General features: G+C 42.4%; 1 protein-coding gene across 1 annotated transcript; it reads right to left on the bottom strand.

Annotated features, from left to right (window-relative positions):
- On the bottom strand, positions 1 to 24,765 carry LOC142752054 (caspase-3-like). The gene is made up of 7 exons (XM_075860192.1): positions 24,657 to 24,765; positions 21,445 to 21,524; positions 20,958 to 21,079; positions 18,460 to 18,588; positions 17,741 to 17,916; positions 6,661 to 6,784; positions 1 to 612 (listed from the first exon to the last, which is right to left on the bottom strand). The coding sequence occupies exons 2-7, from the start codon at positions 21,465 to 21,467 to the stop codon at positions 407 to 409; spliced, it is 780 nt and encodes a 259-aa protein (XP_075716307.1). The 5' UTR covers positions 21,468 to 21,524; positions 24,657 to 24,765; the 3' UTR covers positions 1 to 406.
- Between the last annotated feature and the right edge of the window lie 2,308 nt (positions 24,766 to 27,073).

Below are 27,073 nucleotides of genomic sequence, written 5' to 3'. Positions count from 1 at the left end.
TTCATGTTTTGAAATTTTTTTATTCTATAAAGCAATTACTTCAAGTTTGGTTCTGCATTGAAATTTGTGCCTTGATCTATCCTAGTTATTACAACTAAATTGGTAGGCTACCTGAACACCTACAAAGATAAATTATGAAGTTGATCAGTACAGAACTTTTCGCCCTAAAAACTAAACTGTGTTCAAAGTTGGAGTTACAATTTAAACCATCCTTTATATAAAGAAAAGATTCAAATGAAGCCCTTTTTACAAGTGCCTCACAAATGTTTTTCTATATGCAGATGCCCTGACTATCAGGTGGTACAGACTGAATAAAAGCATATTGCTTCTGTCTATACAATGGTAAGTGGATAACTCATCTGTAACAAAATTTGTGTAATAGTAATATTTTTTTAACAGAATGAGGTCACAGATACAGTTCTTTTGTTAGCATAGAGACAATGCAGGGGATCTCCTTCCCACCATTGCTGGATTCATACTCTAATGCCACTATACGGTTCACACGTGTCAGAATCTGCATTAATTCCAATTTGTTTCCATGTTCTTGCAGCATCTTACACAGAGATTGGATGAACCAGGAACCATTAAAATTGTTTCTCCATGCAAAGTACCCTAGAATAAAAAAGCAAAGATTCTGTAAGTAAAATTAAACTTATATGTAGTTCATTTTGCACCTATAGCTTTCTTCATAAGATATCCACATTAATGTGGATTTTCACACTGAAACCTCTTGGAGACGACCACCAAAAATTGCAGTGAAAAATGTTCTTCTAGACAAGTATTTCCCAATATTTGTAAGCCAAGTAACACTAGCTCAAAAATATGACATCAAATTACCCCCTAGACTATAATTATTCACTATTCTGTATATTTAAAAAAAACATGGAAGTGAATATTTGTCTCCTCAGCCCAGTATAACATTAAAATAAGCACAAAATAGGTCAGTTATGTTGGTACAACCATAGCAGGACTGCAGCTTTTATTTATTTACTGAAAGTAAGCAGAGATCTTTTACCCCTTAACGACATCCGACGTACAGTTACATCGCTGCGGGAAATGTCTTTCCCGCAACTAATCCTAACCGCGTACGTTTTGGTGATGGTGCGGGTTCACAAGCTGAGCCCGGGCCATCACCAGCGGGTGTCAGCTGTATATTACAGCTGACACCCTGCTCGAAGGCCAGGACCAGAGTTAGCCTCCGATCCAGTTGATTAACCCCTTAGATGCAGCGCTCAAAAGCGAGCGCTGCATCTATGGGGTTATTAGCAGATCGGCACGGATTGCCTCACAGGGTTACTGATGGCTGCTTTGATTACTGGAGGCCTAACAATGGCCTCCTGTCTGCCAAGTACGGAAGCCTGTCAGGCCCCGTCCGTAGACTGGGGCCTAAAACGCTTCCGGTGGTGAAAATAAGATGGTGCAGTCTCAGAAGCGGAGCCTGCTATCAGCCTTGGGTGTCAACTGTATGTTACAGCTGCCCTGTGAGCACAAAAAGCTAGAACGGGGTTTAGGGGACTCCGTTCTAGTTAGGTGCGGGACCCGCATCTATCTGACATTTATGACATATGCTGTGGATATGTCATAAATGTCTCTCTTGGGAAAATCTAGATGCCGTTATCAAAAGCAATCGCGGCACCTCAGTGGTTTGAAGCTGATTGACATTGCCGCAATGTGATTGCAGGGGGGCCGATGGTTGCTATTGCAACCGGAGACCTAACAATGGCCTCCTGGTCTGCCACGCACTGAAGCCCATTAGGCCCCACCCAGTGGCGGAGCCGAATAGGCTTGCTGTCAGTTTATGACAGCTCTAATGCATTGCATTACGTGGGTAGTGCAATGTATTAGAATAAAGTTGACGTGCAGGCCTTCAAGTCTCCTAATTTCAAGTTAAAAAAAAAAACTGAAATGAAAACGTTCAAAAAAAAGTACACATATTTGGCATCACTGCGTTTGTAACAATCCAAACTAAATGTTATTTTTCCCACACTGTGAACACCGAAAAAAATAAAAACCATTGCCAGAATCACTATTTTGTTGTTAACCATCCTCCCAAAACATACAATAAAAAGTAATCAAAAATTTGCATGTACCCAGGGCCGGCATTAAGGGGTCTAAGTGGGCAATTGCCCACGGCCCTCATCCCTAAAGGGGCCCCCTTCTTTAGCATTGCTGTTCAGCTGCCCGTCCGTAGCTGAAAAGCAGTAACAGTCAGGTAGAGAGTCTCTACCAAAGAATCAGCATGGAGGAGCGCCGCCGGATTGGTAATATTATCACTGATAATATCGGCTATCCGGCGGCATGGCGCTTCTCCGTACTAATTCTATGGTTGAGACTCTTTACCTGACTGTCTCCTCCAAATCGTGGGACGTGTACTGTGTCTTTCTGACGCTGTCAGCGTCATGACATACTGTAGGCTGGGCAGCTTCAGGACACCGTAAACTGGCGGCCGGAGGGAGTATAGCAGGCAGGAGCGGAGGAGATACATTTATACGTAGGCAGCCCACTGCCATAGAATATTATCTTCAGGGTCTGATTTATTTATTTTATTTTGTGGTCAAAGTGACTTAAAGCTGGGGTTTGATTCTGAGCCATGAGGCGGTACATATAATATGTATGTATCATACACACATATTATATGTAACTCCTCCTTGCTCAGAATCAAACCCCAGATTTAAGTCACTTTGACCACAAAATAAAATAAATAAATCAGACCCTAGAGAATATTCTATTGCAGTGTGCTGCATACATACACTGTCTGAATACATATTTGCAATAATACTTTGAAGCCAGGCCATATAGTGCTAAAGACTGTGTATGAGAGCTGCATACAGTATATACTCTTAGGTCTCGTTCACATCTGCGTCGTGCTTCCATTCATGGGTTTCGTTAGACCTTTCCATCAGGGGAACCCATGAACGGAAAGCCAAAAAGAAACCATAGCTTCCGTTTGCTTTACCATTGGTTTCAATGGTAATACTTTAGTTGCAGTTGGTTTCCATTTGTTTCTGTTCCGTAAAGTTTATTTTTTTAGCGGAAGCAATAGCACAGTCAACTACAGAAACCTTACGGAACAGAAACCATTTGCAGCGAAAGCATTACCATTCTGCAAACAGAATAGCGGCCGAGCTGCAGTACTGCAACTCTGCTCTTATTTAAGTGAATAGAAGCAGATTTGCAGCATGGCCGCTATGCAGTGTACGGAGCCATCTGCTTCCGGCTCCGTACTCTGCATAACATCTGGTGCCCGAAGGCAGCCGGAACAGTTGATCGGTGCGTGTTCTGGGTGTCAGACCCCAACGATCATATACTGATGACCTATCTGGTCTCTGAATTTTTTTTCAAGAAATCCCTGTTAGGGTATGTGCACACACACTAATTACGTCCGTAATTGACGGACGTAATTCGGCCGCAAGTCCCGGACCGAACACAGTGCAGGGAGCCGGGCTCCTAGCATCATAGTTATGTACGATGCTAGGAGTCCCTGCCTCGCTGCAGGACAACTGTCCCGTACTGTAATCATGTTTTCAGTACGGGACAGTTGTCCTGCAGCGAGGCAGGGACTCCTAGCATCGTACATAAGTATGCTGCTAGGAGCCCGGCTCCCTGCACTGTGTTCGGTCCGGGACTTGCGGCCGAATTACGTCCGTCAATTACGGACGTAATTAGTGTGTGTGCACATACCCTTATTGTGACATATATTATCTGTGGTCTGAATATATATTGCTGCAATAATACTATGCAGCCAGAGTAAAGTAATGGAAGAGAAGAGGTTGGTGTTCTGTAGACCAGTGAGTGTGAATAGGGGACCTGATTAACCCCTTCCCTCCGCAACAATTTTTCGGATTTTAACTTTTGTTTTTTCCTTCCCACATCCCAAAAGCTATAAAAAAAATAATTATTTTTCCATCTATATAGCCGTATAAGGGCTTGTTTTTTTGCGGGACGAGTTGCAGATTTTCATGGCACCATTTATTGTGCCATATAATGTACTGGGAAAATTTATTTGTGGGGTGGAAAGTGAAAAAAACAGCAACTCCTTAAATTTTTTGGGAGATTTGTTTTTACGGCGTTCACCGTGCGATAAAAATGTTAACTATATTCTGTGGGTCAATACGGTTACAGCGATACCTAATATATTTTAATTTACCGAATTGACTGAATGTGACTGTTGTTAGTACATTATTTTAAAATTTGGGGCCCCTCTTGTAATTTTTCCCAGGGTCACACTTTGCCTAAAACTGGTCCTGCATGTACCCCAAAATAGTACCAATAAAAACTACAACTCGTCCTGCATGAAACAAGCCTTTCCCCAGCTTTTTTGACTGAAAAATAAAGTTATGGCTCTCAGAATATAGTGACACAAAGTGATTTTATTGTGCAAACCCTGCAAAACATAAAAAAAACTATACACATACGGTATCGTCGTAATAGTATCCACCCGCAGAATAAAGTAAAAATTTAATTTATAGTGCAAGGTGAACACTGTAAAAAAAAAAAAAAAGCATAGAAAACTGTCAGAATTACTGGTTTTTGGTCACCTTGCTTGCCAGAAAATTTAATAGAAAGTGATAAAAAAAAATTGCATGTACCCCACAATTGTACCAATGAAAACTACAGATTGTCCCGCAATAAATAAGCCCCCACGCAGCTCTGGTGGAGAAAAAATTAAAAAAGTTCTGGTTCTCAGAATATGGCGACACAAAATGTGCAGAGTGTGTTCCAAAAGCGGATAAGATTGGGCACCATTTATCAGTGCTACACTGGCCACATATTATTATACACTCTTATTATGCACTGATCTTCTCCGCACAGCTTACATATGCACCCACATTATAAACTGAGATACCAGTAAAATCCCAAACAGAACAACTACCAAGCAAAATCCACACTGAAAAAGCCAAGTGGCGCTCCCTCCCTTCTGAACCCTACAGTGTGCCCAAACAGCAGTTTACGTTGACATATATGGCATCGCCATACCCAGGAGAACGCGCTTAACATTTTATGAGGTATTTGTCTGCAGTAGCACAAAGTGGGCACAACATATTGTGAATTAAAATGGCATATCAGTGTAAAATTGCAATTTTCACTTTGCACCATCAGCTGCGCATTAATTTCTAGTGAAGAAACACCTGAGGGGTCAAAATGCTTGCTACACGCCTTAAAATGCCCTAAGGGGTGAGGCTCATGAGGGGTTGTTTTACTATTTGACCTCAGAGCTCTGCAATTGTGGGCAATGTTTTGAAAATCAACAAAATAGGCCTCAAATGCACAATAATGCTCTTCACTTCTGAGCCCTGTCATATGTCCAGGCAAATGATAAATGCCTCGAGGGGTGTAGTTTCTTGATGGGGTCACTTTTTGGGGGCTTCCACTTTAACTCTGGTACCTCAGGGGTTTTGCAAATGTGACATGGCGCCCAAAAACCAAACCAGCAAAATCTGATTGCCAAATAGCACTCCTGCCTTTCTGAGCCACGCTGTGTGTCCAAACAGCAGTTTATGACCATATGTGGAGTATTGCCGCACTTGGAAGAGATTGCTTTACAGATGTTCGGTTGCTTTTTCTCCTTTATCCCTTGTAAAAATAACAAAATGTTGATATTCATTTTCACGGCCTATTCCAATAAATTCTGCAAAAGACTTGTGGGATCTAAATGCTCACTATACCTCTAGATTCCTTAAGTTTCTCAAATGGGGTCACTTTTGATTGTTTTTTTTTTTACTGTTTTGGCCCCTCAGGGGCTTTGCAAATGCGACATTACACCTGAAAACCATTCCAGCTAAATTTGAGCTCCAAAAACCAAATGGTGCTCCTTCCCTTCTGAGCCCTGCCGTGTGTCCAAACAGCAGTTTATTACCACATATGAGGTATTGCCATAATCAGGAGGGGGTGCTTTTTCTCCTTTATGCCTTGTAAAAATGTTTTATCGGAAAAAAATAAAATGTAATTTTCACTGCCTCATTCCACTTAATTCAGCAAAAAATCCCACAGGGACAAACTGTTCACTATACCCCTCTATAAAGTCTTTGTGGGTGTAGTTTGCCAAATGGTGTTTTTTGGTGTATTTACACTGTTTTTCCTGACCAGGCCCATTTTCAAGTTTTAGCCATGTGCCAATTTGAAAGTAAATTGTTCTTCTATTACTCTTCTAACCTACATGTATTTGGTCTTGGTTTTTTTTAGAACATGTTGGGCTTCCATATTTTGTAAAAAAATAATAGATAAATTTAAAAAAAAATGTGAATATGAAGTTCACTCCTCCCAGGGCTGGTGTGGGTGCTGTCGGCCTCCTAGGATGACGTTTTCTCCCCTGTGACCGTTGCCTCCTGTGATGGGCTGCAGCAGTCACATGGGATCAAATCACATGAGCTAAAATGTCATCCCAGGAAGCCGGCAGCACGGAGACCAGATGAGAATGGAGTGAGGCGTTGCTATGCAGTTTCGCATCTTTAACGCAAACAAAATCGCAAGACTTGCTATTTGTTGCGGAATTTCACTTCCCCTTTGAACGGAATGGGGAAAGTACGCAACAAATATGCAAACATTGCAGAAAATCTGCAGCAAGTACGCTACGTGTGCACAGGGCCTCAAAATGTCTAAACACTGTCACATGTTTTGAATATTTTTAGAGCAATAACTACTATATGATGTAAGACTTACCATGTGGTGTGGAATATACATATAACATATCTTTCTCTTTTAGAATTTGTGGTGCTGAAATCTGAACACTGTCAGATGTTCCATCAATTTCAGTTCCAAAATCATATGTATCTCCTCTGCAAGCCTGATTTATTCAAAATAATAAGAAGGTTAATTCAAAGACCAGACAAATCTATTAAGTGTATTTCTCACTTATAATATTATTGTACTGCGATAGTATGCCAACTGAGGCAAAAGCTAGAAATTCTTTAAGTCTCATACACTAGTGTGCATTTTGGTTTATAATATAGTGCGCAAAATGAAACCATATTCCACACTGTATTGCTGCCTCTAAGGCTACATTCACACGAGTGTGACAGATTTACACGCGTAAATCTGTCCGTGTGCGTTGCGTTATGCGTCAGTGTGCTTTGCAAGCATGGATGTGCGTCCGTAGCTTTCATGCACCCATTGACTTCAATGGGCGACTAGGTACGAGAAAACGCAACGGACACTCGCTGTGTGAAAACTCACGCATGTGTGAATAGCCCCATTGAAATCAATGGGGCTGTGTGTTGTTTCACAGAGTAGACTCTGTTGACTGATAATGGGGTCTATCAGATTTTCGTCATTTGGCTGCATGCTGCGCCATTCTTGTCATCAAAAACAATAGAACTGCCGACAGAGGCTTCAAAAGGAACCGTGAAAGAAGATTAGAAAATATCCTTTTGCAAATACAATGCAAGTACACCACGTTTGAGTGCACCTTAAGGCTATATTTAGAGTACTTGAAATAACCCCCACTAACCTTTTTTTATGCCCCTTCATCTAGCTTCCTGTTGGTGTATTAAAGCAGCAAAAAAGAAAACATCAAGGAATTGATACACGTAATAAATTAGGAAATTGCATAACTCTTCACTATATAATAAATAAGCTTTATTTGCTGAAACTGGTAAACCTTTTTAATTGATGCGTTCTTACGTTAAATATTCCAAAAATTGGCATAAAAATTGCCTAATTATTCATCAAAAGTATGATGGTGTAGCCTACAGAGTTCTAATACAGCAATTATGCCCTTCTGTCTGGCATTGATTTCTGGACATAAATAAAATGTTAGAACCTCATGTAACTAAGCAAAAGAAGAAATGCGTGTTTGGTTAATATACAAAAATGGGCATTTGGCTGGGAAATCTTAAAAACGTTAAAATGTCCTTGGAAGATTTTAACTGGGGATTTTGCTGCGGATTTTAATCTTTGCAAAATTCAGCAACAAATCCATGACATAGAACCGTATGTTGCAGATTTCAAATTCCAAGATATGCCCTAAAATCCACACAGATTTTTCTGGGATGTGTGAATGGATTTTTGCCAATGCATTCTGAGCTACGCAACTCTTAAATGTGTATATTTATAAATTCTGTATCCTGCTTGAAATAGAAGAATATCATTTTTAATTCCAATGTGGAGTGTAGACTTGACCTTTTTTTCTGAAGACACCTGTGAGCAGATAGTTCTGCCATGAACTTACTAAGAAAAATATGCTGGGTGAGCGGATGAGTAAACCATTGCAGAGATGACATCTGTGCAGGTGAATCATTTTTTGGTATTTGACAGGTTTTTAGTCACTTTTAGTTTACCATTACTAAGTTTTAGGTAACATTGAACATCTTGTGAAACTTCTATAGAACTGCTCTAAAGGGGTTTATTAGAACATTGATATTGATGGCCTACCCTTAGGATAGGCCATTAATATCAGATCGGTGGGGGTCTGACTTCTGGAATACGTCATTATTTACCAAGCACAGATCCGTAAATTTGGTAGTGGCTGCGCCTGGTATTGCAGCTCAGTGCTGTTCAGTTCCATTTAAAGAGGACCTGTCACCAGTTTATTAAATCCTTATCTCCTAACTCATAGGTTCCCGCAGGAACCGTTCAGGTTCACTCTGCTCATCCACTGCAAAAAAAATAATTAAAAAAAATAAAAACGTTTGCTTGTAGCAAAGGTGACGCACCCATGTCTGTTACAAGCCCGCCCCCTTGTTTACTCCAACTATGCTTGTAGCAGACGTGATTCACGCAAGTCTGCTACAAGTAACGAACACCACTTCCCGATAGAAGAGCCTGATGGAGGGTGAGGAGCCATTAACGTTGCAGACCTAGGCAGGGTAAGTATTTATTCCTTCCTCAGGAATAAGCACACTTTCTGTCTGTGATGGTCACTTTACTGGAGGGGGCTGATGGTCATGTAACTGGCAGGGGGGGCCAAGGTTGCCAACCTGACATGGCTTTTTTTCAGGACAATTTATCCATAAATCATGGACAGCAAACATTTTTTACGGATAATTTGGAAAACCACAATGAATCATAAATGTTATAAGAATATATGTCTATTGCTTAGAATAGTCATATGAACACGTTAGCGGCATGTACTGTGACCTGTAAACAAATGATAATTACATTCCCAATAATTGTTACAAAATCATTCAACTTCAAAAAAATTCCGGACGCATCCATTTTTTTTTTACGGACACTGGAAAGAACACATTTCTTTTTACGGACTGTCCAGGAATTTACGGACGGTTGACAACCCTGGGGGGGGGGGTGATGGTCATTTTACTGCGAGTGGGGGGCTGATGGTCTTCAAGTGGTTTCCACCTCTGACCTCCCATTGAAATTAATAGGAGGCAGGAAAAACCTGCGGCAGTCGTTTGCCGTTTTTTTTTGCCTCCGGTTTTTGCATTAGCTTCAACGGCTTAAAAAACGCTGTCAATTCAAAATCTGCCTCAAACAGATTTTTTCTGCCTTCCATAAAAACGCAGTGTGAGCATACCCTAAGAGAGTATAGATCTTGTTTTTTAGCCGTTCTTTGTCTTTTTGGCTTCAACTGTATTTTTATTGAAAGGTTTTTCAAGAAACATACAAAACAAAGTCGTACGGACAGGCTATACAAACCATTTGACATTGTCCAATTATAGGTAAACTTAGAAAACTAATCAAATTCACAGTACAAAAATTCAGACGTTACCAGTAAGTAAAACTGCACTTCAAACTATAGAAGTTTAAAGCAGTACTAGAAGATCAAACCAGACCAGACAAAACAAGGGGGGGGGGACAAAGGTAAGGAAAAAAGGGAGGGAATCATTAGATGGAGGGAGAACGAAGGCCTTCATGAGGTCAGTCAAGGATTTAACTCAGGGATAACGGTAGCCAGTACATGTCCCAAGGGTCCCAAATCATTTTAAATCTATCCAAAGTGTTGCCAAGTGAGGCCGTCATATGTTCCAAAGTGTGAATTTCCCTAATCCTAGCCAGTAAATCAGTCTTGGAGGGAGGTGTAGTTTATCTCCATTTCCAAGCAATTAGGGGTTTAGCTGCAGTAAGAAGGTGATGGAATAGTCGTGCCGAGCTTTTCTCCATTGACCTAGGAGGGACATTTAGCAGGTAATGTAGGGGTTCCAGGGGAATATCCTGCTGCAATACTGCCGTTGCCAAATTCTTAACCTCCAACCAGAATTGTTTCCCAAGGGGACAGCTCCAAAATACATGAAACTGGTCTCCCCTCTGACCTTGACATCGCCAGCAATCTGATGAAATTCCCGGATTGAAGCTATGTAATAGGGCAGGGGTATGATACCAGAATATAAGGATTTTATATTGATATTCTTTGTACGTTGTACAAAGAGAAGTTTTAGCTGCTTGTGACCAGATGATCTGCCATAACGAGAACGGGATGGGTCTATCCAACAAGGTTTCCCACTTTGTCATATATCTATGCATAGATGGGGAGGAGTTATCTGGGGAGAGCAGTATGGTGTAAATGGCAGATATAAGGCCCTTAGTAGTGGTATTATCGCGGCACAATTTTTCAAAGCTGGTAGGTTTGGAGACCCGAGTGGATCTGAAGGTTTGTTGCATGTAGTGTCTAATTTGAAGATAGTGGAACAACGCAGAAGTGGGGACGTTATGATGCTGTTGGAAGTACGAAAATGGGTGGAGATCTAGCATGTGGGGATCAACCATATCGGCCAGGTGGAATATGTGCCCCAGCCCAAAGTCGAATCATCTGAGAAGTAGTACCCCCTGGTATAGTAGGGGTATATAGTACGGAGGTCAATGGCGGACAATCAGACGCCAGCTGGAAGCGTCTCTTGCGAACTTCCAAAATTTCCCTTTGAAAGCGCATGGGACCCAACAGAGACGAAGAGGGCAGAGCTAGTGGTTCGCCCCATAATAGGGAATTAGGATGAATTGGCGCCATCAATAATTACTCTATTTGAGTTCACTTGTATGCCCGAAGGGACACCCAAAAGGGAACGTTTCAGAGATGAGACGCCCAGTAATACTTCACAACGTCAGGGACAGGCAACCCCCCCAGCAGACCTACTAGACAATAAAACAGATTTAAGGATTCTATGCCTGCCGGAGTGCCATATGAATCTGAGGATGGAAGACTGCAATGCCCTCAATTCCCTCATGGGTACCGCCACTGGTAGGGTCTCGAAGAAATACAATAGTTTAGCAAGCAGGGTCATTTTGACCACTGCGATGTGCCCAAAAAAGGACATGGGGAGAGAACCCCACCTGGCCAGAAGTCTAGCTTCAACGAGGGGGGGAAATTGGAGCTGCAAGGGGTACAATACAAAGCACAAATAGGAGAGGTAATAGTGGCAGCCTTGACGCGTACCATGCCATATCTGGAACAGAGGGGAAGTGGAATGCGGAAGCTTAATTGCCGACATTGGGTTGGAATAAAGACTACGCAGAGCCGTCAAGAAAGGACCCGAAATCCCATATGTACTCATAGATTCGAACATGAACGGCCACCCCAAGCGATCAAACGCCTTCTCTGCATCCAAGCTAAGAAGGATCGCCGACTCCTCTTGCTTGTGTAGGGCGTCAATAAGATCAAGGGTTCTCTTCGTGTTGTCACCTCCTTGTCTAAGAGGGACAAAGCCCACCTGGTCCTTATGGGTCAAAGATGGAAGCCAGACATTAAGTCTATTTGCTAGGAGGCGAGTGAAAATTTTTAGGTCAGAGTTCAAAAGAGATGTAGGTCTATAATTGGAGAAATCTGCGTGGTCTTTACCCGGTTTAGGAACCAATGTGATGTGGGAATGTAAGAAAGTTTTAGGGATGGGGGAGCCATGTAGGAAGGCGTTAAACAAGGAAACCATCCTCGGAACCAGGATCTCTGCAAAGGTCTTATAATATATATACGTGAAGCCATCCGGCCCAGGAGCTTTACCACCCGGGAGGTCCTACAAAATGTCATATAAGTCCTCTGAAGAGATCAGGGAATACAAAGAAGAGAGTTCTACATCAATAAGTTTTGGAAGGTTGCATGAGGAAAGATATGTTTGTAGGGTTTCCCGCCGGCGATCCGGGTTTGAGGGCAATGTGGATGGTAAGTGATATAGGGTTTTATAGTAATCATGAAAAAGTGTGGCTATCGAGTATGGATGGTGTTGGAGGACACCCGCGCTGTCTCTGACAGCCTGTGGAGTGCGAGCAGCCGTTTGTTCTCTCAATAGATGGGCTAGGAGCGAATGAGCTTTGTTGCCCTTGTCGTAATATCGCTGTTTAGTGTAGAGGAGTGATTTTTCTACTCCTTTCATAGCTATATCTTTAAGCTGTGCTCAAGCCCCTATTAACTTACTCAGGGTCGACACAGCTGGGCGAGCTCCCATCGCACTCTCCAGCCTGGAAAGTTTCTGAAAGAAAGCTTCCCGTTTGGCCCTAGAGTCCCTTTTTTAGTCTGGAACCCATAGCCATGCAGTGTCCCCTCATCACCGCCTTATGGGCTTCCCAAAGGGTGGAGATGCATTGAACCGACCTGTCGTTAAGTTCGTAGAATTCACGCATGTCAGCGCCCAGTTCGTCCCTGAGAGTGGGGGTTTTAATTAAAGATTAATTTAGATGCCAGTGGCATGTTCTCGTAGGGGGCCTACCGACCTGTAAATTTACTGAGACTGGTGCATGGTCTGACCAGGATATGGGGTCAATGACCGCAGAGTGGAGTAGGCGGAGGGCAGGGATATTACCAAAAAAATAGTCTAATCGAGTATGGGTGTGTGAGAAGAAGATATAAGACCTATTGCCAGGATGGTCAACTCGCCACAGGTCATAAAGGTGATGATCCCTAATCAGCTGCCTAAACCAAGTGGAAAGTCTGGCGAGGGCAGGGGATAGAGTATTGTGTGTGAGAGAAGCTCTATCTATGAGCGTGGAGAATGGGATATTGAAGTCACCACCAATCAACCATGTTCCTCTAGAGAGGTTTTGTAATTTGGCGAGTACTCTGCGTAAAAAGGTGAGTTGAGAAGTATTAGGGGAGTAGACATTACACAGGACAATGGGTTGGCCAGATAGTGTCCCCTCTAAAATAATATATCTACCACAAGGATCTAAGTGTGATGCATGGACCTGGAGAGGACACGTACAGGATATCAAAATGGCGACCCCCTGCCCTCTTACGGCCAGAAGTGGCAGAGTATACAACAGGATAAGTCCCCTGGGCAAAACTAAATGAACCCATGGAATCCAAATGAGTCTCCTGTAAAAAGGCAACCTCTGCTCCCAGTGATTTGAAGAACTAAGCGTCGTTTCACGTTGGAGTTGAATCCCTTCACATTAAGTGTGACAAATTTAACCATGCTTATAAATCAAGGGGAGAAAGATAAGTAATGGTGAAAGTGTAGGTGTATACAGCTCACAGTTACGTAGAGGTGGGCCACTGTCAGGTTACATAGTAGGTCTCCACAATACTCTTCCTCTAGTGAAGTCCTCAGGAGAAACAGAGTCTTCCCGTCCAGTAGTGCGGAAAGTGGTTTAAAGGGGGGAGACACTGGGAGAGCGACAAACCAGGGAAGCAAAACAGATATCCTCAATAACATGGAAAAACACATGAAATCAACACGCATTAATTATATAACGGAAAGTACTACCAGGGGAAATAGGCTACCCTGGGGTGGGCGATAATGGGGCAGGTCAGAAAAGCTTGTAATACAATATTACACTTTACAACGCTCTCCGGAAACAGAGTGAGAACTGCAAAAATTCAGAAATACCTCTAATCCTGATGTTGTGACGACGTCCCATGTTGTCCAGGTCCACTAAATGTAATTGCATGTCCAATGGAGGGGACCTGGGTGTACATCGTAGTTTGAAGGACAGAGACATGGTGTCTGGAGGTATCATGGTCATCCTCCAGAGTCTCTCTACTCTGGTGGCGATTTGATGCAGATCCTGATAGACCGCTGCTAGTTCAGAGTGGAAGGTTTCCTTTACCTCCTGTATCATATTTTTGAAGTCCCCTTTGGTAGGCAGTTGTGAAAAGCATTCCCGCCATCGTTTCGGCATGTCAGAGGGCGGTGAGTCAGGGTCGTCATGATCAGAGTCGTCATGATCAGAGTTCGAAGCAGACATTGGTGGAATCTGCGCATAAGGGGATAAAGATGGAGTATCCCCTAGGTCATCTTCTACGGTGGGCTGAAGAGAAGGGTTATAGGAGGAACCACGGAGTGTCTCCTTATTTTTCATTTGAGGCCTCTGGGGTTTGGGAGAAGCAATTGGATGAGGGGCCTCAAGGTCAGAGGGCTGTAATAGCACAGCTATAGGCTGTGGGAGTGCAGTGACCCCTTTAGGGTCCGTCGCTACGTGTCATGGCGGACGCAGCCTCTTCTAAATGGGGCTGTTCCATCCTCAGAGTGTTGTGTGGGGCAGATGCCAGCATAGGGGAGCTGGGGGTGATCGTGGGAGCCCGCAGGTTCTGAGGCTTACCCTGAGGTTGGGGAGCAGTGTCGGATGCCGGCTGCAGCAGCGTCTCCGGCTGCTGGAGCGAGGAGGCCAAAGATGGCATTTGATGCAGCGTGGGGAGTAGAGTGAGCGGTCTCCGGAGAAAATAGCGGTCCAGCGTTGGCAAAGCAGGAGCGACAAGAGGGAGAGGTGCAGGGGTGAGTCCAGACCCTTGTGGTCTCTTCTTACCCATAGATGGGCACCTGTGGAGGCTGATTTTGGCTGTGGTTTACGCGGCAGGGCACGGAGCTCCTAAGTTATGCGACCGGCGCCATGAGCTGTAGGCCTCGCCCCCAACATTGTCTTTTTGTAAACAATTTTTGGTAGGGGTGCCCTGAGGAAATTTTTTTTTCCCAGGGATGCCTTGAGTCTGAAAAGGTTGGGAAACTCTTTCCTAACTAATCTAATAAGTGTTATCTCAGCTTCAGTGCTGCTGTTGTCGATGAGTGTCGTCTGTCACAGCTGAAGGCAACGTAGGACCGTCTTCTTGGAGTATCGCTGTGGTGAAGGACTCGGGCCGGAAATGACAACACAGCATGATCTCACGATTTAAGCGAAGATCACGCTGGGCTGTGAAGAGGAGACCTGTATGACGCTGATTAGACAGCATCATACAGTTATCTTTACACCGCCCAGAGTGGAAATAAAATGTAACCTCCTATTTGGCTATAAGAGGCAAATTAGCATATGTATAAAAATTAACATAACTTTTAAAATAATAAACTTTTTAAAACAAACCACACTGTAGTTATCAGCATCATAGCGCCTATTAGATTAGTTGGACATAGGGCATTAATAAACTGGTGATTGAGGACTGAGCTGTAATAACAGATACAGCCACTACCAAATGTACGGAGCTGTGCCTGGAAAAACAATGATGTTTTCCGAGAATCAGACCCCAACTGATCTGATAATAATGGCCTATCCATCAAAGTCCCGGAAAATATCTTTAAAAGACACTTCAGACAGAGAGGTTCACTTAACACTTCATGGCCGACCATCATTTCAACTAGGGAAGCTTGAGGGATGGTGACTCAATTAAAAAACCACACCTCCACTAAAATACTACTTCTTACCATATACTATAGGAAAAAACACTGAAAAAGGCCATACTTGCAAATGGACACAGCCAGGTCAGAAACGCTGATGGAGTGAGCAGGTGCTTTAAATAATAATAGCCACTCCCACTAGTCTTGAGGGGAGTGGTGTGTGTTGTGCATGGGATGTGTAGTAAGAAATAATAAATGAATAGTGTGTGTGCAAGTGTAATACTATAAGTGAAATATAGGGGGCAGTAATGAGTGAAGTGCCTCAATAGAAATAAATGGATAATCGGGTGCAAGTGAGTGAAACATGGAGGGATAGTGTGTACGTCATGAGGCACAACGTGTATAGCCAGGTAGAAGCCTATTTGTGACGCCTTGATAGTTCATAGAGCGGGCTACCCTGCTTGCTATGCCAAACAACAACACACCATGCTCTCCCAGCATCAAAGACCCGGCTGTGTCCAAGAGAAGCGAATATACATAATAATGAAAAATACCTGGGGTATTAGTAATCATTTTGGCCTGCTCACTCCTTCATCAGCGTTTCTGACCTGGCTGTGTCCATTTGCAAGTATGGCCTTTTTCGGTGTTTTTGTATATGTCCCCTTGTATATGTCCCCTTGAGAATGAAATTGAGGACCTTTTAGTTGCAGCACAGCTGAGTGCGTGTCCTGTCAGATATAGTAGATTTAAGCCTATCAGATGTAGCACAGCTGAGTATTGTGTGTCCTGCTACATCACTACTTCCTCTGACACGACATGCACTCCAGTTTGCTAAGTCTTGTAAACGCAACACTACTACGGCTAACTTAGTTCTGCTGCATCTGATATGCTTGTTTTTGCAATATATGACCATACTTGCCAACGCTCCCTGAATGTCTGTAAGACTCCCACAAAAAGGGGAGATCTGCAGGACTCCTGGTAGAGTTGGCAATTTTCTTTGGCGCCCTACATGCTCCCCTATGTCTGGGAGCTATAGGAAGTGCAGGAACGGGGAGAAGTGGTCTGTATATAGGGGGGTCTAGTCTTGTTTTGGGTCTGTCTTCTGTCATGCAGCCAAAATTGCATTCAGTAATTTCTTAGTTGTATTCTTAGTTGTTGTTTAGTGAAAACCATTATGACTATCATGTCAGTGCCTTTGGGTTTGTCACCCAGCTTTTTTCGAGTCTTGAACACATTAATCCATTTATAGCACAATACAAGACAAGGTGGAGTATCATTGCATAACTATGTAGACCTGCTTTTTAGAACGTTAGGAAAGCTGAGTGACAAACCCATATGGTAAATATATTGAGATTGTATATCTAATTGTTGTCTTCCGAGTTTTCCAGAAGCATATAAAATTAGGTACCTCACTACTTGTCCAATCTACAATTTTTGGGGATAAATGCCTAGATTTGTCTCCATTCGACACTGCGTTGCTTATGCTATACTTTTTTTTCCCCTAATTTTTTGTATTTGTCATTGCCCCTGTCTGTCTTTGCTTCTTTATCTAAGCCTATGAATAGAACAATAGAGCTGTCATCTGGCATTCCAATCCTCCACCTACTATTCTAATAAGACTGTTTTTGGAAATTAATACTTTACTTTGAAGCACATTGCAAATTGACAATAGCCTGCTCTGCCATTCACAAGGTTTAGGGGCCCCTTTACACGGACCAATTGTCAGACAAATGAGCGTTCACAGAATGCTTGTTCCCAATCATTACCCTGTGTAAACTGGACAATGATCAGCCGTTCAACGGCTGATCGTATCTGCAGTATAAATTATCGTTGTCGGCAGCACATTTCTCTGTGTAAACAGGGAGACGTTCTGCCGACGTGATAAAAAAGTATGGGGACGAGCGATCATAGTAATGAGCGCTCGTCCCCATACATCATTGATAATAGCTCTTTGTGAAAGGAGCAAACAAGTGTCGATCAAGAAGCTGATCCACGCTCGTTTTTACGGCCAAAATGGGCCGGTGTAAAAGGACCCTAACTCTTTGTGATCACTGCTAGAGGAGGTCAACATTTTGTAATTCATTTTATAATTGCATAGTGCAGCAAAAAATTTAAAAATAAAACTGCAAATAAATTAAAAAAAATATTTGTTCTCCATGAATATTGAGTATTAAAATAATACACCTTCCTGACGGTATTGTCACTTACAGCTACATTCCTGACTTTTGCTTGGTGACCTTCTTCTTCAACAGCTGCTTCTATTTTTACCTAGCCATAGTTACTCATTATGAACATACACAACGTATACAGTGGGTTACCTGGATAAAAAATATCTTTGGTTTACCAGCAAGGGTCTTGCAATTACTGGTACTGAAAAACGTAACCAACCAGTTTAGAGTGAAAATCTTATCTCGAGCAAAAATTCCATCTTCGTTTCCATGGCTCAGGATAGCACACACAAAGCAACTTTTTAGACTGTGGTCCTCGGCAGCAACTAAGATGATTAAATAAAATGCACATAAGAAAACCACGTTCTAGTTTATGCCTATGATTTACTATACTGTACATAACACTACTCCAGATACACTCCAGATACACTGAGAATATTTGTGATTTTCTTTTGTTTCTGTGTAATCTCTGACTTTTGTATAAATAATTATAATAATACTTGCAGATTTAGGCCAGAATCGCACATGCCGTTTTTGTGGCAGTTTTTTGAGCCGAACACAGAAGTGGACACAAAATAGAAGAAACGGATGAGTCTTTACTTCTTTTGGATCCACTCCCGTGTTTGACTCATAAAACTGCATGTATGTTACCAGCATAAGGCCTATGAAGTATGAGGTATACCCGTTTTCAAAAATCCTCCTGCATCAGCTGAGTAATACTATAGAGTTTCATCTCCTGATGACTAAGGGATTTATGTCAGTGATTACTCTGCCTGTGCAGCACTACAAAATAAGTTGGTGATATATAAACTATATAACTGTAATATAAATGTAAACATAGAGCACCTTAATCTGAAATTTTAACTTACCTGTCCGCAGAACTGTTTCTATTTCTTTACAGGTTAAATTGTCTTCGGTTCTAACTTGAAATCCTAATTTGGTAAATGTGTCCTTTAGGGTGTTTTTATCCTTTTGGGTGCCATCACGACTTGGATAACCTTCAAAATGAATACACAAAAAAAAATAAAGATATCATGAGCCCAGTTGGTGTCTGAGAAAGCATATTTGGGATTTTTGATTATTAGATTGATAATGCCATATATTGTAATCTACCAACATTTTGTTGTAACAAAGCAATGAAACACGACACTTCGGGTCTCTGAACAATCATTCAATGACACCGAATGGTACAAGTACAGGTAAATACTAGCATTTAGACTTCCAAAACAAAAGCTCATTGACATCTGGGGTACTAAGTCAAGGGTGAACTAACACTTAGAGCCCAAATCGTATTGACTGTTGGAGAGAAATAAATGGGACATCACATGACCAGCCAATCAGCTGTCAGCTCAACTAGGTTTTCTAATAGAAAGGGAAACCCTAATGATTTTTTCTGAGCAATCATTTTGATTAAGATACACAGATGAAATTCAGGAGGATCACAATGTGAGTTTACAGTGAAGGAAATAAGTATTTGTTCCCTTGCTGATTTTGTAAGTTTGCCCACTGTCAAAGACATGAACAGTCTAGAATTTTTAGGCTAGGTTAATTTTACCAGTGAGAGATAGATTATATAAAAAAAAAAAAAACTGAAAATCACATTGTCAAAATGATATATATTTATTTGCATTGTGCACAGAGAAATAAGTATTTGATCCCTTTGGCAAACAAGACTTAATACTTGATGGCAAAACCCTTGTTGGCAAGCACAGCAGTCAGACGTTTTTTGTACTTGATGATCAGGTTTGCACACGTTAGATGGAATTTTGGCCCACTCCTCTTTGCAGATCATCTGTAAATCATTAAGATTTCGAGGTTGTCGCTTGGCAACTCGGATCTTCAGCTCCCTCCATAAGTTTTCGATGGGATTAAGGTCTGGAGACTGGCTAGGCCACTCCATGACCTTAATGTGCTTCTTTTTTAGCCACTCCTTTGTTTGGCTGTATGTTTCGGGTCATTGTCGTGCTGGAAGACCCAGCTACGAGCCATTTTTAATGTCCTGGTGGAGGGAAGGAGGTTGTCACTCAGGATTTGACGGTACATGGCTCCATCCATTCTCCCATTGATGCGGTGAAGTAGTCCTGTGCCCTTAGCAGAGAAACACCCCCAAAACATAATGTTTCCACCTCCATGCTTGACAGTGGGGACGGTGTTCTTTGGGTCATAGGCAGCATTTCTCTTCCTCCAAACACGGCGAGTTGAGTTAATGCCAAAGAGCTCAATTTTAGTCTCATCTGACCACAGCACCTTCTCCCAATCACTTTCAGAATCATCCAGATGTTCATTTGCAAACTTCAGACGGGCCTGTACATGTGCCTTCTTGAGCAGGGGTACCTTGCAGGCACTGCAGGATTTTAATCCATTACGGTGTAATGAGTTACCAATGGTTTTCTTGGTGACTGTGGTCCCAGCTGCCTTGAGATCATTAACATGTTCCCCCGTGTAGTTTTCGGCTGAGCTCTCACCTTCCTCAGGATCAAGGATACCCCACGAGGTGAGATTTTGCATGGAGCCCCAGATCGATGTCGATTGACAGTCATTTTGTATGTCTTCCATTTTCTTACTATTGCACCAACAATTGTCTCCTTCTCACCCAGCGTCTTACTTATGGTTTTGTAGCCCATTCCAGCCTTGTGCAGGTCTATGATCTTGTCCCTGACATCCTTAGAAAGCTCTTTGGTCTTGCCCATGTTGTAGAGGTTAGAGTCAGACTGATTAATTGAGTCTGTGGACAGGAGTCTTTTATACAGGTGACCATGTAAGACAGCTGTCTTTAATGCAGGCACCAAGTTGATTTGGAGCGTGTAACTGGTCTGGAGGAGGCTGAACTCTTAATGGTTGGTAGGGGATCAAATACTTATTTCTCTGTGCACAATGCAAATAAATATATATAATTTTGATTGTGATTTTCTTTTTTTTTTATATATATATATAATCTATCTCTCACTGGTAAAATTAACCTAGCCTAAAAATTCTAGACTGTTCATGTCTTTGACAGTGGGCAAACTTACAAAATCAGCAAGGGATCAAATACTTATTTCCTTCACTGTATATGAATAATCTATTTACATTAACCACATAGCGCAGAATATATTTATTGTATCAATCTAATGTGATAAGTGCAAAATCATAGAAAACAAGCATATTGATGACAGATTGTGTAAGTTTAGACAAAAGGGTCTGCTTTTTTTTTTTTTTTAACCAAAAAACACAACTCTTGTCCATGAGCTGTGTCTGGTATTACAGCTCAGCCCCAGTCCCTTGAATGGGACTGAGCTACGGCACAACCCAAGGACCGGATTGGCACTGTTTCTGGGAAAAAATTAGCCCCTTTTTTTTCTAATTCCGGACAACCTTTTTAAATTACCTTGGATGTCAAAGTGTTCCATGTTAAGTATTAAACAAAGACTCTTTTCAGGGTTCTCCAACTTGTAACAATTCTGGCTGCCACCTGTCAGCCTTGTTGGTTTAGCATCTACTTGACTATACCTGCCAGAGACATCAGGACAACAGCAAAAAAGTGTTGAAAGAGAATTGAACATCTTTTATTATAGGCTAGGTGTGTCAAAGCAATGATTAACTAATGCAGTAGAAGATCCGGTACGTGAGTATTGTCAAAGCAACCTCCGATCCATGCAAGAATCTATAGCTTCAGTTTCAGATCTCTGTTGTACTTTCTACACTTTCTCTGTGTCTACACAATCTGGATTATGGCAGAAATTCAGTTGAAGTTTCTTCCCCCAAATGCCAGCAAACACAGCTAACATATTGCGTGCTAGTCCACCCAGATACTTCTACAGCATTACATTAGTGTCAGTTATAGTAGTCATTAGGGAGAGTGGAATGCTACTTACACAAAATGCACTTGTTTCTCCATTACGGAATGCAGGCTCCAGTTACTTGGTTTCTATTCCTCTTTTGTTAGGTTTCATTTCTAAAAAGACAGAAAATTATGTGCATAAGTATTGCGCAAAAAAAAGAAGGTACACTTTCAGAATATTATATTCAGAGGCATAACTTGAAACTCTTGGGCCCTAATGCAAAATCTGTAACAGGGCCCCCTACCTACAATGTCCCATTTATAACCTGGTGCCATTAATGTAATAAAGGGACCTTTGGCCCCAGGAGCGACTGCTACATCTGCAGCTACACCCCTGATGATTGTCCTAATGATACTTTCAGGCGTGCTCCCTAAAGTCTACACTGGCCTAGGCCACAAGAGGTTACTAAGATACTGATTGAGCAGGGCTGGTGACTGAGTATAGCTGCAGGAAGGAGGAGTGTGGAGGACCGCAGGATCATTTAACCAGCAAGCTTTCTAAGCTCAGCAATAACAGACCGCGGGTTTGAGGTGCACCAGGTATAGAGGCGACAGCATGTTAGGAAGGTAGCGGAGTGGAGCAGGCCGTAACATGAAAGAGTGCACGCACGCCTTTGCTTTTTACGGAAAAAATAAATGCAACCCCCCCCCCCCTCCAGCAGGCACTGACTATTCTACTCCCTTTGCAAAGTGTAATGATGTGGTGTGGGGGCCAGGGGGCTGCAACTGAAACCCCTTTAGTTACACCATTATATTAGTGCAAGTTACAACATGAAAGTGAGGGTTGCTACAGGAACTACTTTCAGTTTCCATTTACACCAGTGTTTACAGTTGATCAACTTTGATTCGATCAGTATGAAGTGTACTAGTCCCTCTCAATCAATTAGAATGTCATCAAAAAGATTATTTATTTCAGTAATTCAATTCAAAAAGTGAAACTCATATATTATATAGATTCATTACACACAGAGTGATCTATTTCCAGCATTTTTTTCTTTTGGGAGTTTTCCACGGTTTTGGTCCCTCTAGGGCGTTGCAAACACGACACACCATTCCAGTAAAATCTGCGCTCCAAATGGCGCTCCTTCCCTTCTGAGCACTGCCGTATGTCCAAAATATTACCACATATGGGGTATTTCTATAATCGGGAGAAATTGCTTTACAAATTTTGGGGTGCCTTTTCTCTTTTATTCCTTGCAAAAATTAGAAAATGCGATATTTTTCCAGAAAAAAAAAGTAGATTTTCATTTTCACAGACTAAGGCCCCATGCACACGCCCGTGAAAACACCCGTAATCACGGGCCGTAATTACGGCCTGTAATTACGGGCCCATAGCCTTCTATTGGCCACGGGTACCTCCCCGTATGCTTACGGGAAGGTGCCTGTGCCGTTGAAAAATATAGAACATGTCCTATTTCAGGCCGTAATTACGGCACGGGCAGGCCCATAGAAGTCTATGGCGCTCCTGTAATTACGGGTGACTACATGTGTGCACCCGTAATTACGGGAGCGTTGCTAGGCGACGTCAGTGTATAGTCACTGTCCAGGGTGCTGAAAGAGTTAAACGATCGGCAGTAACTCTTTCAGCACCAGGGACAGTGATTGCCGATCACACTATAGATAAAGCTGTAAAAAAAAAAAAAGACGTTCATACTTACCAAGAACTCCCTGCTTCTTCCTCCAGTCCGGCCTCCTGGGATGACGTTACAGCCCATGTGACCGCTGCAGCCAATCACAGGCCAATCACTGGCTGCATTTACGGGCACGGGTCCGTAAATACTGGTGCAATACGGGTCGAATATGTGTGACCAAGGACCCGTATTTACGCCAGTATTTACGGGTGGACAAAAATACGGTCGTGTGCATGGGGCATAATTCAAATAAATTTAGAAAAAAATCTGTTGGGTCAAAATGCTAACTATACCCCCCTAGATAAATTCCCTGAGGGTGTAGTTTCCAAAATGGGGTCACTGTTTTGGCACTAAAAGACATCTTCAAACCTGACATGGTGCCTAAAATACATTCTAATAAAAAGGAGGGCTCAAAATCCAGCACACTAGGGCCACATGTGGGATATTTATGAAAACTGCAGAATCTGTGCAATAAATATTGAGTTGCATTTCTTTGGTTAAACCTTCTGTGTTACAGAAAAAAATGTTTTATAAATTAATTTTGGCAAAAAAAATAAATTTATAAATTTCACCTCGAATTGGCTTAGATTCCTGTGAAACCCCTAAAGGGTTTAAAAATGCTGTTTTGAATACTTTGAGGGTTGCAGTTTTCAAAATGGGGTGATTTATGGAGGTTTGTAATATATGGGCTCCTCAAAGCCACTTCAGAACTGAACTCGTCCCTGAAAATATAGCCTTTTGAAATTTTCTTGAAAATTTGAGAAATTGCTGCTAAAGTTCTAAGCCTTGTAACGTTCTAGAAAAATAAAAGGACGTTCAAAAAATGATGCCAACATAAAGTAGGTATATGGAATATGTGAAATAGTAACTTTTTTGTGTGGTATTACTATCTGTTCTACAAGCAGATACATTTAAAATGAAAAAAATCATAATTTTTGCAAATTCTCAAAATGTTGGTGTTTTTCACAAATAAGCAATGAATTTATCGACCAAATTTTTCTACTAAGATAAAGTACAACATGTCACGAGAAAACAATCTCAGAATCACTTGGATACATCAAAGCCTTCCCAAGTTATTACCCCAAAAAGTGACACATGTCAGATTTGAATAAATGGGTCTGGTCCTGAAGGCCAAAATGAGCTTGGTCCTCAAGGGGTTAAAGGGGAGTTCCCCATGTTTACCTCCCCTGAATGTCTTATGTTCCGCCACTATTTGGCATTCCACCTGCGTTTGATGCTTTCTGTGGTGGGTGTCTACAGTGCGATTCACGGTTCAGGGCAGCGGTGTGACGACACGCTCCTGATGCTGCAATATACACTCCACATAGCAGCATGGCACTCTTGAACTGCTCCAGACTTCTCAGCATGCCCCAGATCCATCCAAAGACATACTGAGAGGTGCAGTGGTGCCCGCATTGAGTTGAAAACAAAGAGGGGGACCCAGGCTGCTTATAAAGATTTATCTAGCAAACCGAACACTGTAATTATGAGTTTATATTTGTATGTCCGCCAGCACATGGGAATGGATTAAGGAGACGGGAATACCCGTTTAAGGCCTCACCCATAAACTGATCTCTGACAAGTAAAAACAAAAGTATGTAGAAACATTACTTACAGGAAGAGACCGCATATAAAGATCATAAAAATGCAGAGCTCAGAATTCTTTGCTTCGGGTTTCAATGTTTTCTGCTCTTTGTTCCTTTTGACAAACCAGCTGCATTTTTTTTATATTCATCTAGAAACGCCCCCGTGTTATGAGCTCTGCTGCATGTAACATTTGGTTCTACTTAACCCTTTAAGGACTGACCATGCCATTTACTGTGCAACATAGAAAACATAACTTTATGCAACAGGTACGATTACTGCGATACAAAATATGTATCGTTTTCTTATGTTTTAGTACTTTTGCACAATAAAAGTATGTTTTTGTTTTTTTTTTAACTTCTTTTTTATTGAGTTTTTTCCTTATAACAAAAATATTTCTGTGCATTTACAAGAAACAAGGTATGACATTGCCCATACCCTGTTGAAATTACATATTTATACATATCATTACATGTATTAAAAACTCACAATCAATTACATTGGAAATGCAGTATGCCTTAAAATGCAGATTATACATGACCTGCCTAAGTAGAGTCGTGTGTTAATGAACCTTCCCTTACCCATCCTATCCCTCCACCCCCACCTTTAGGAAAGACACGTGACACCGAGGTTGGATGTGAAATGGCCACAGCAGTCGTTTTATTAATTTCACAGTTTTATAAAAACAATTTAAATCCGAAACATTCGGATAACTAGTTAGGAATCCACCAGAGAATTCCTCCGAATAATTCACATGACCCAACATGGGTCAGAATCGTAAATAACAATTTTAACGTTAACATTAACCCGAGCAGAGGAAGTCCTTGAAGCCCTTTCAGATATTCCTTTTTTAAGAACACACCGAGTTAGCCATCTGCAAACCAGTAATTACCTCCAGCCGTAAACCAGCTCGGAAGCACCGTTCACCTCTGCAGATGGCTCCAACCACTAGAAGTCCACTTCAAAGGGATAACACCCGATGAAGCCCTCAAGTGATATACCGACCACTAGAAGTCCACTTCAAAGGGATAACACCCGATGAAGCCTTCAAGTGATATACCTTCCACCAGAAGACCACTTCAAAGGGATAACACCCGATGAAGTCTTCAACCATGTACCTTTTTTGGGGGACGCATACCCCCGATGCGACCCCCCCCCCCACCATTTTGTACTGACTGGCCTCAAGGACTCCCCCCGCCACAGCGAAACAGGCCTTGACCACCTTAAGCCTGTGAGTTCCGCCACACCACCACCGCCCTTTCTATTCCTTCTGCTATCGCCAAGCTCCAAAGATCAATGCCAACCTCGGTCAGATGAACCCCATCACTCCTCCAGAAGTTCCCCACTCCTGACTCCAAATCCCTGTGCCGCACGCAAATGCCCCCGTTTTTTGCTACAAAACGGGACACCGCCCGATTAACTTTAATGCGAGCCTTATTGACTCTCTCCACTGACCTAGCCAACCGCCAATGTTTCCTCGGGACTATGTCCGACCACACTATCACCAACTTGGGATAAGAAACCCACAAACACAACATATCGTGTTTGATGTCCCGCACCAACTCACAAAAGGGGCGGACTCCTAAGTCATTCCCACCCACGTGCAACACTAAGACCTCCGGAACCCTATCAAGCCGGGCATATGTCTGGAATTCCGCCAACACCCTGCTCCATGACATACCTCTAACTCCCAGCCAATGCACAACCGCATCCTGTCGCGGAATGCGCAACTGGCGACCGTCCGGGCGGACGTCCGCCCTCAAAGCCCCCCAGTGCACGTAAGAATGACCCAGCAACCAAACCAAACACGGAGGCGAATCTGAAACAGAAAAACAATTAGACACCACCATATAAAACATTTCTTTAAGCGTTAACAACAAACCTCATAACAAATGGGGGCGGACATAGGACTTAAATCTGTTGGACTCCCAACGACCAATGCGCCGAACCCCTTCATCATCCAATCCCCAGCGCCCCGCTTCAGTTGCTGCGCCAATCCTGAAGGAATGAGATGAATATGAGCCCGCCGCGACACCAACCGCCGTCAGACATTTTTCTTTTTTTTTTTTATTTATTTATTTTTAATTTTTTTTATTTTTTTATACAGCTCCAAACTGAAACCTGGACAAAAAACGACCCGTCCACATGACGTAACAAAGGCAAATCTGGAGGCCCCGCTCGCGGCTTAAAACCCTGCATGCACTCTACTGGGCACATAACCGACCCCGGGAGGGTGAACAAAACTATCAGCTTACCCTTCCCTAATTGGTCAGTTTTTGAGAAAACCCCCCGCCTCCCAGGCGTCCCCTAACCAGTACAAAAGTGCCACCAACCTGTCTCTATCCGTATTGACGTCACCCAACTCTCTTACCCACTCCTCCCACTGCCTCCAACAAGCAGAATAAGCACTCCACGTCGTGCGCGCCAAAGACCTTTTTACCAGTTGTT

This window comes from Rhinoderma darwinii, chromosome 1 (genome assembly GCF_050947455.1).
Source record: "Rhinoderma darwinii isolate aRhiDar2 chromosome 1, aRhiDar2.hap1, whole genome shotgun sequence".
NCBI lineage: Eukaryota > Metazoa > Chordata > Amphibia > Anura > Rhinodermatidae > Rhinoderma > Rhinoderma darwinii.
The sequence above is the reverse complement of the archived record's forward strand: the minus strand, read 5'-3'. Positions and strand labels throughout refer to the sequence as shown.

Coding starts and splice junctions, on each gene's coding strand:
- LOC142752054 (XM_075860192.1), bottom strand. CDS start 21,467: ATGGAGAAACAAGTGCATTTTGT. Junction 21,080..21,444: donor GAGAAACAAGTGCATTTTGT/GTAAGTAGCATT, acceptor TGTCTCTGGCAG/GTATAGTCAAGTAGATGCTA. Junction 6,785..17,740: donor CAAAGATATTTTTTATCCAG/GTAACCCACTGT, acceptor TGAATAAATCAG/GCTTGCAGAGGAGATACATA.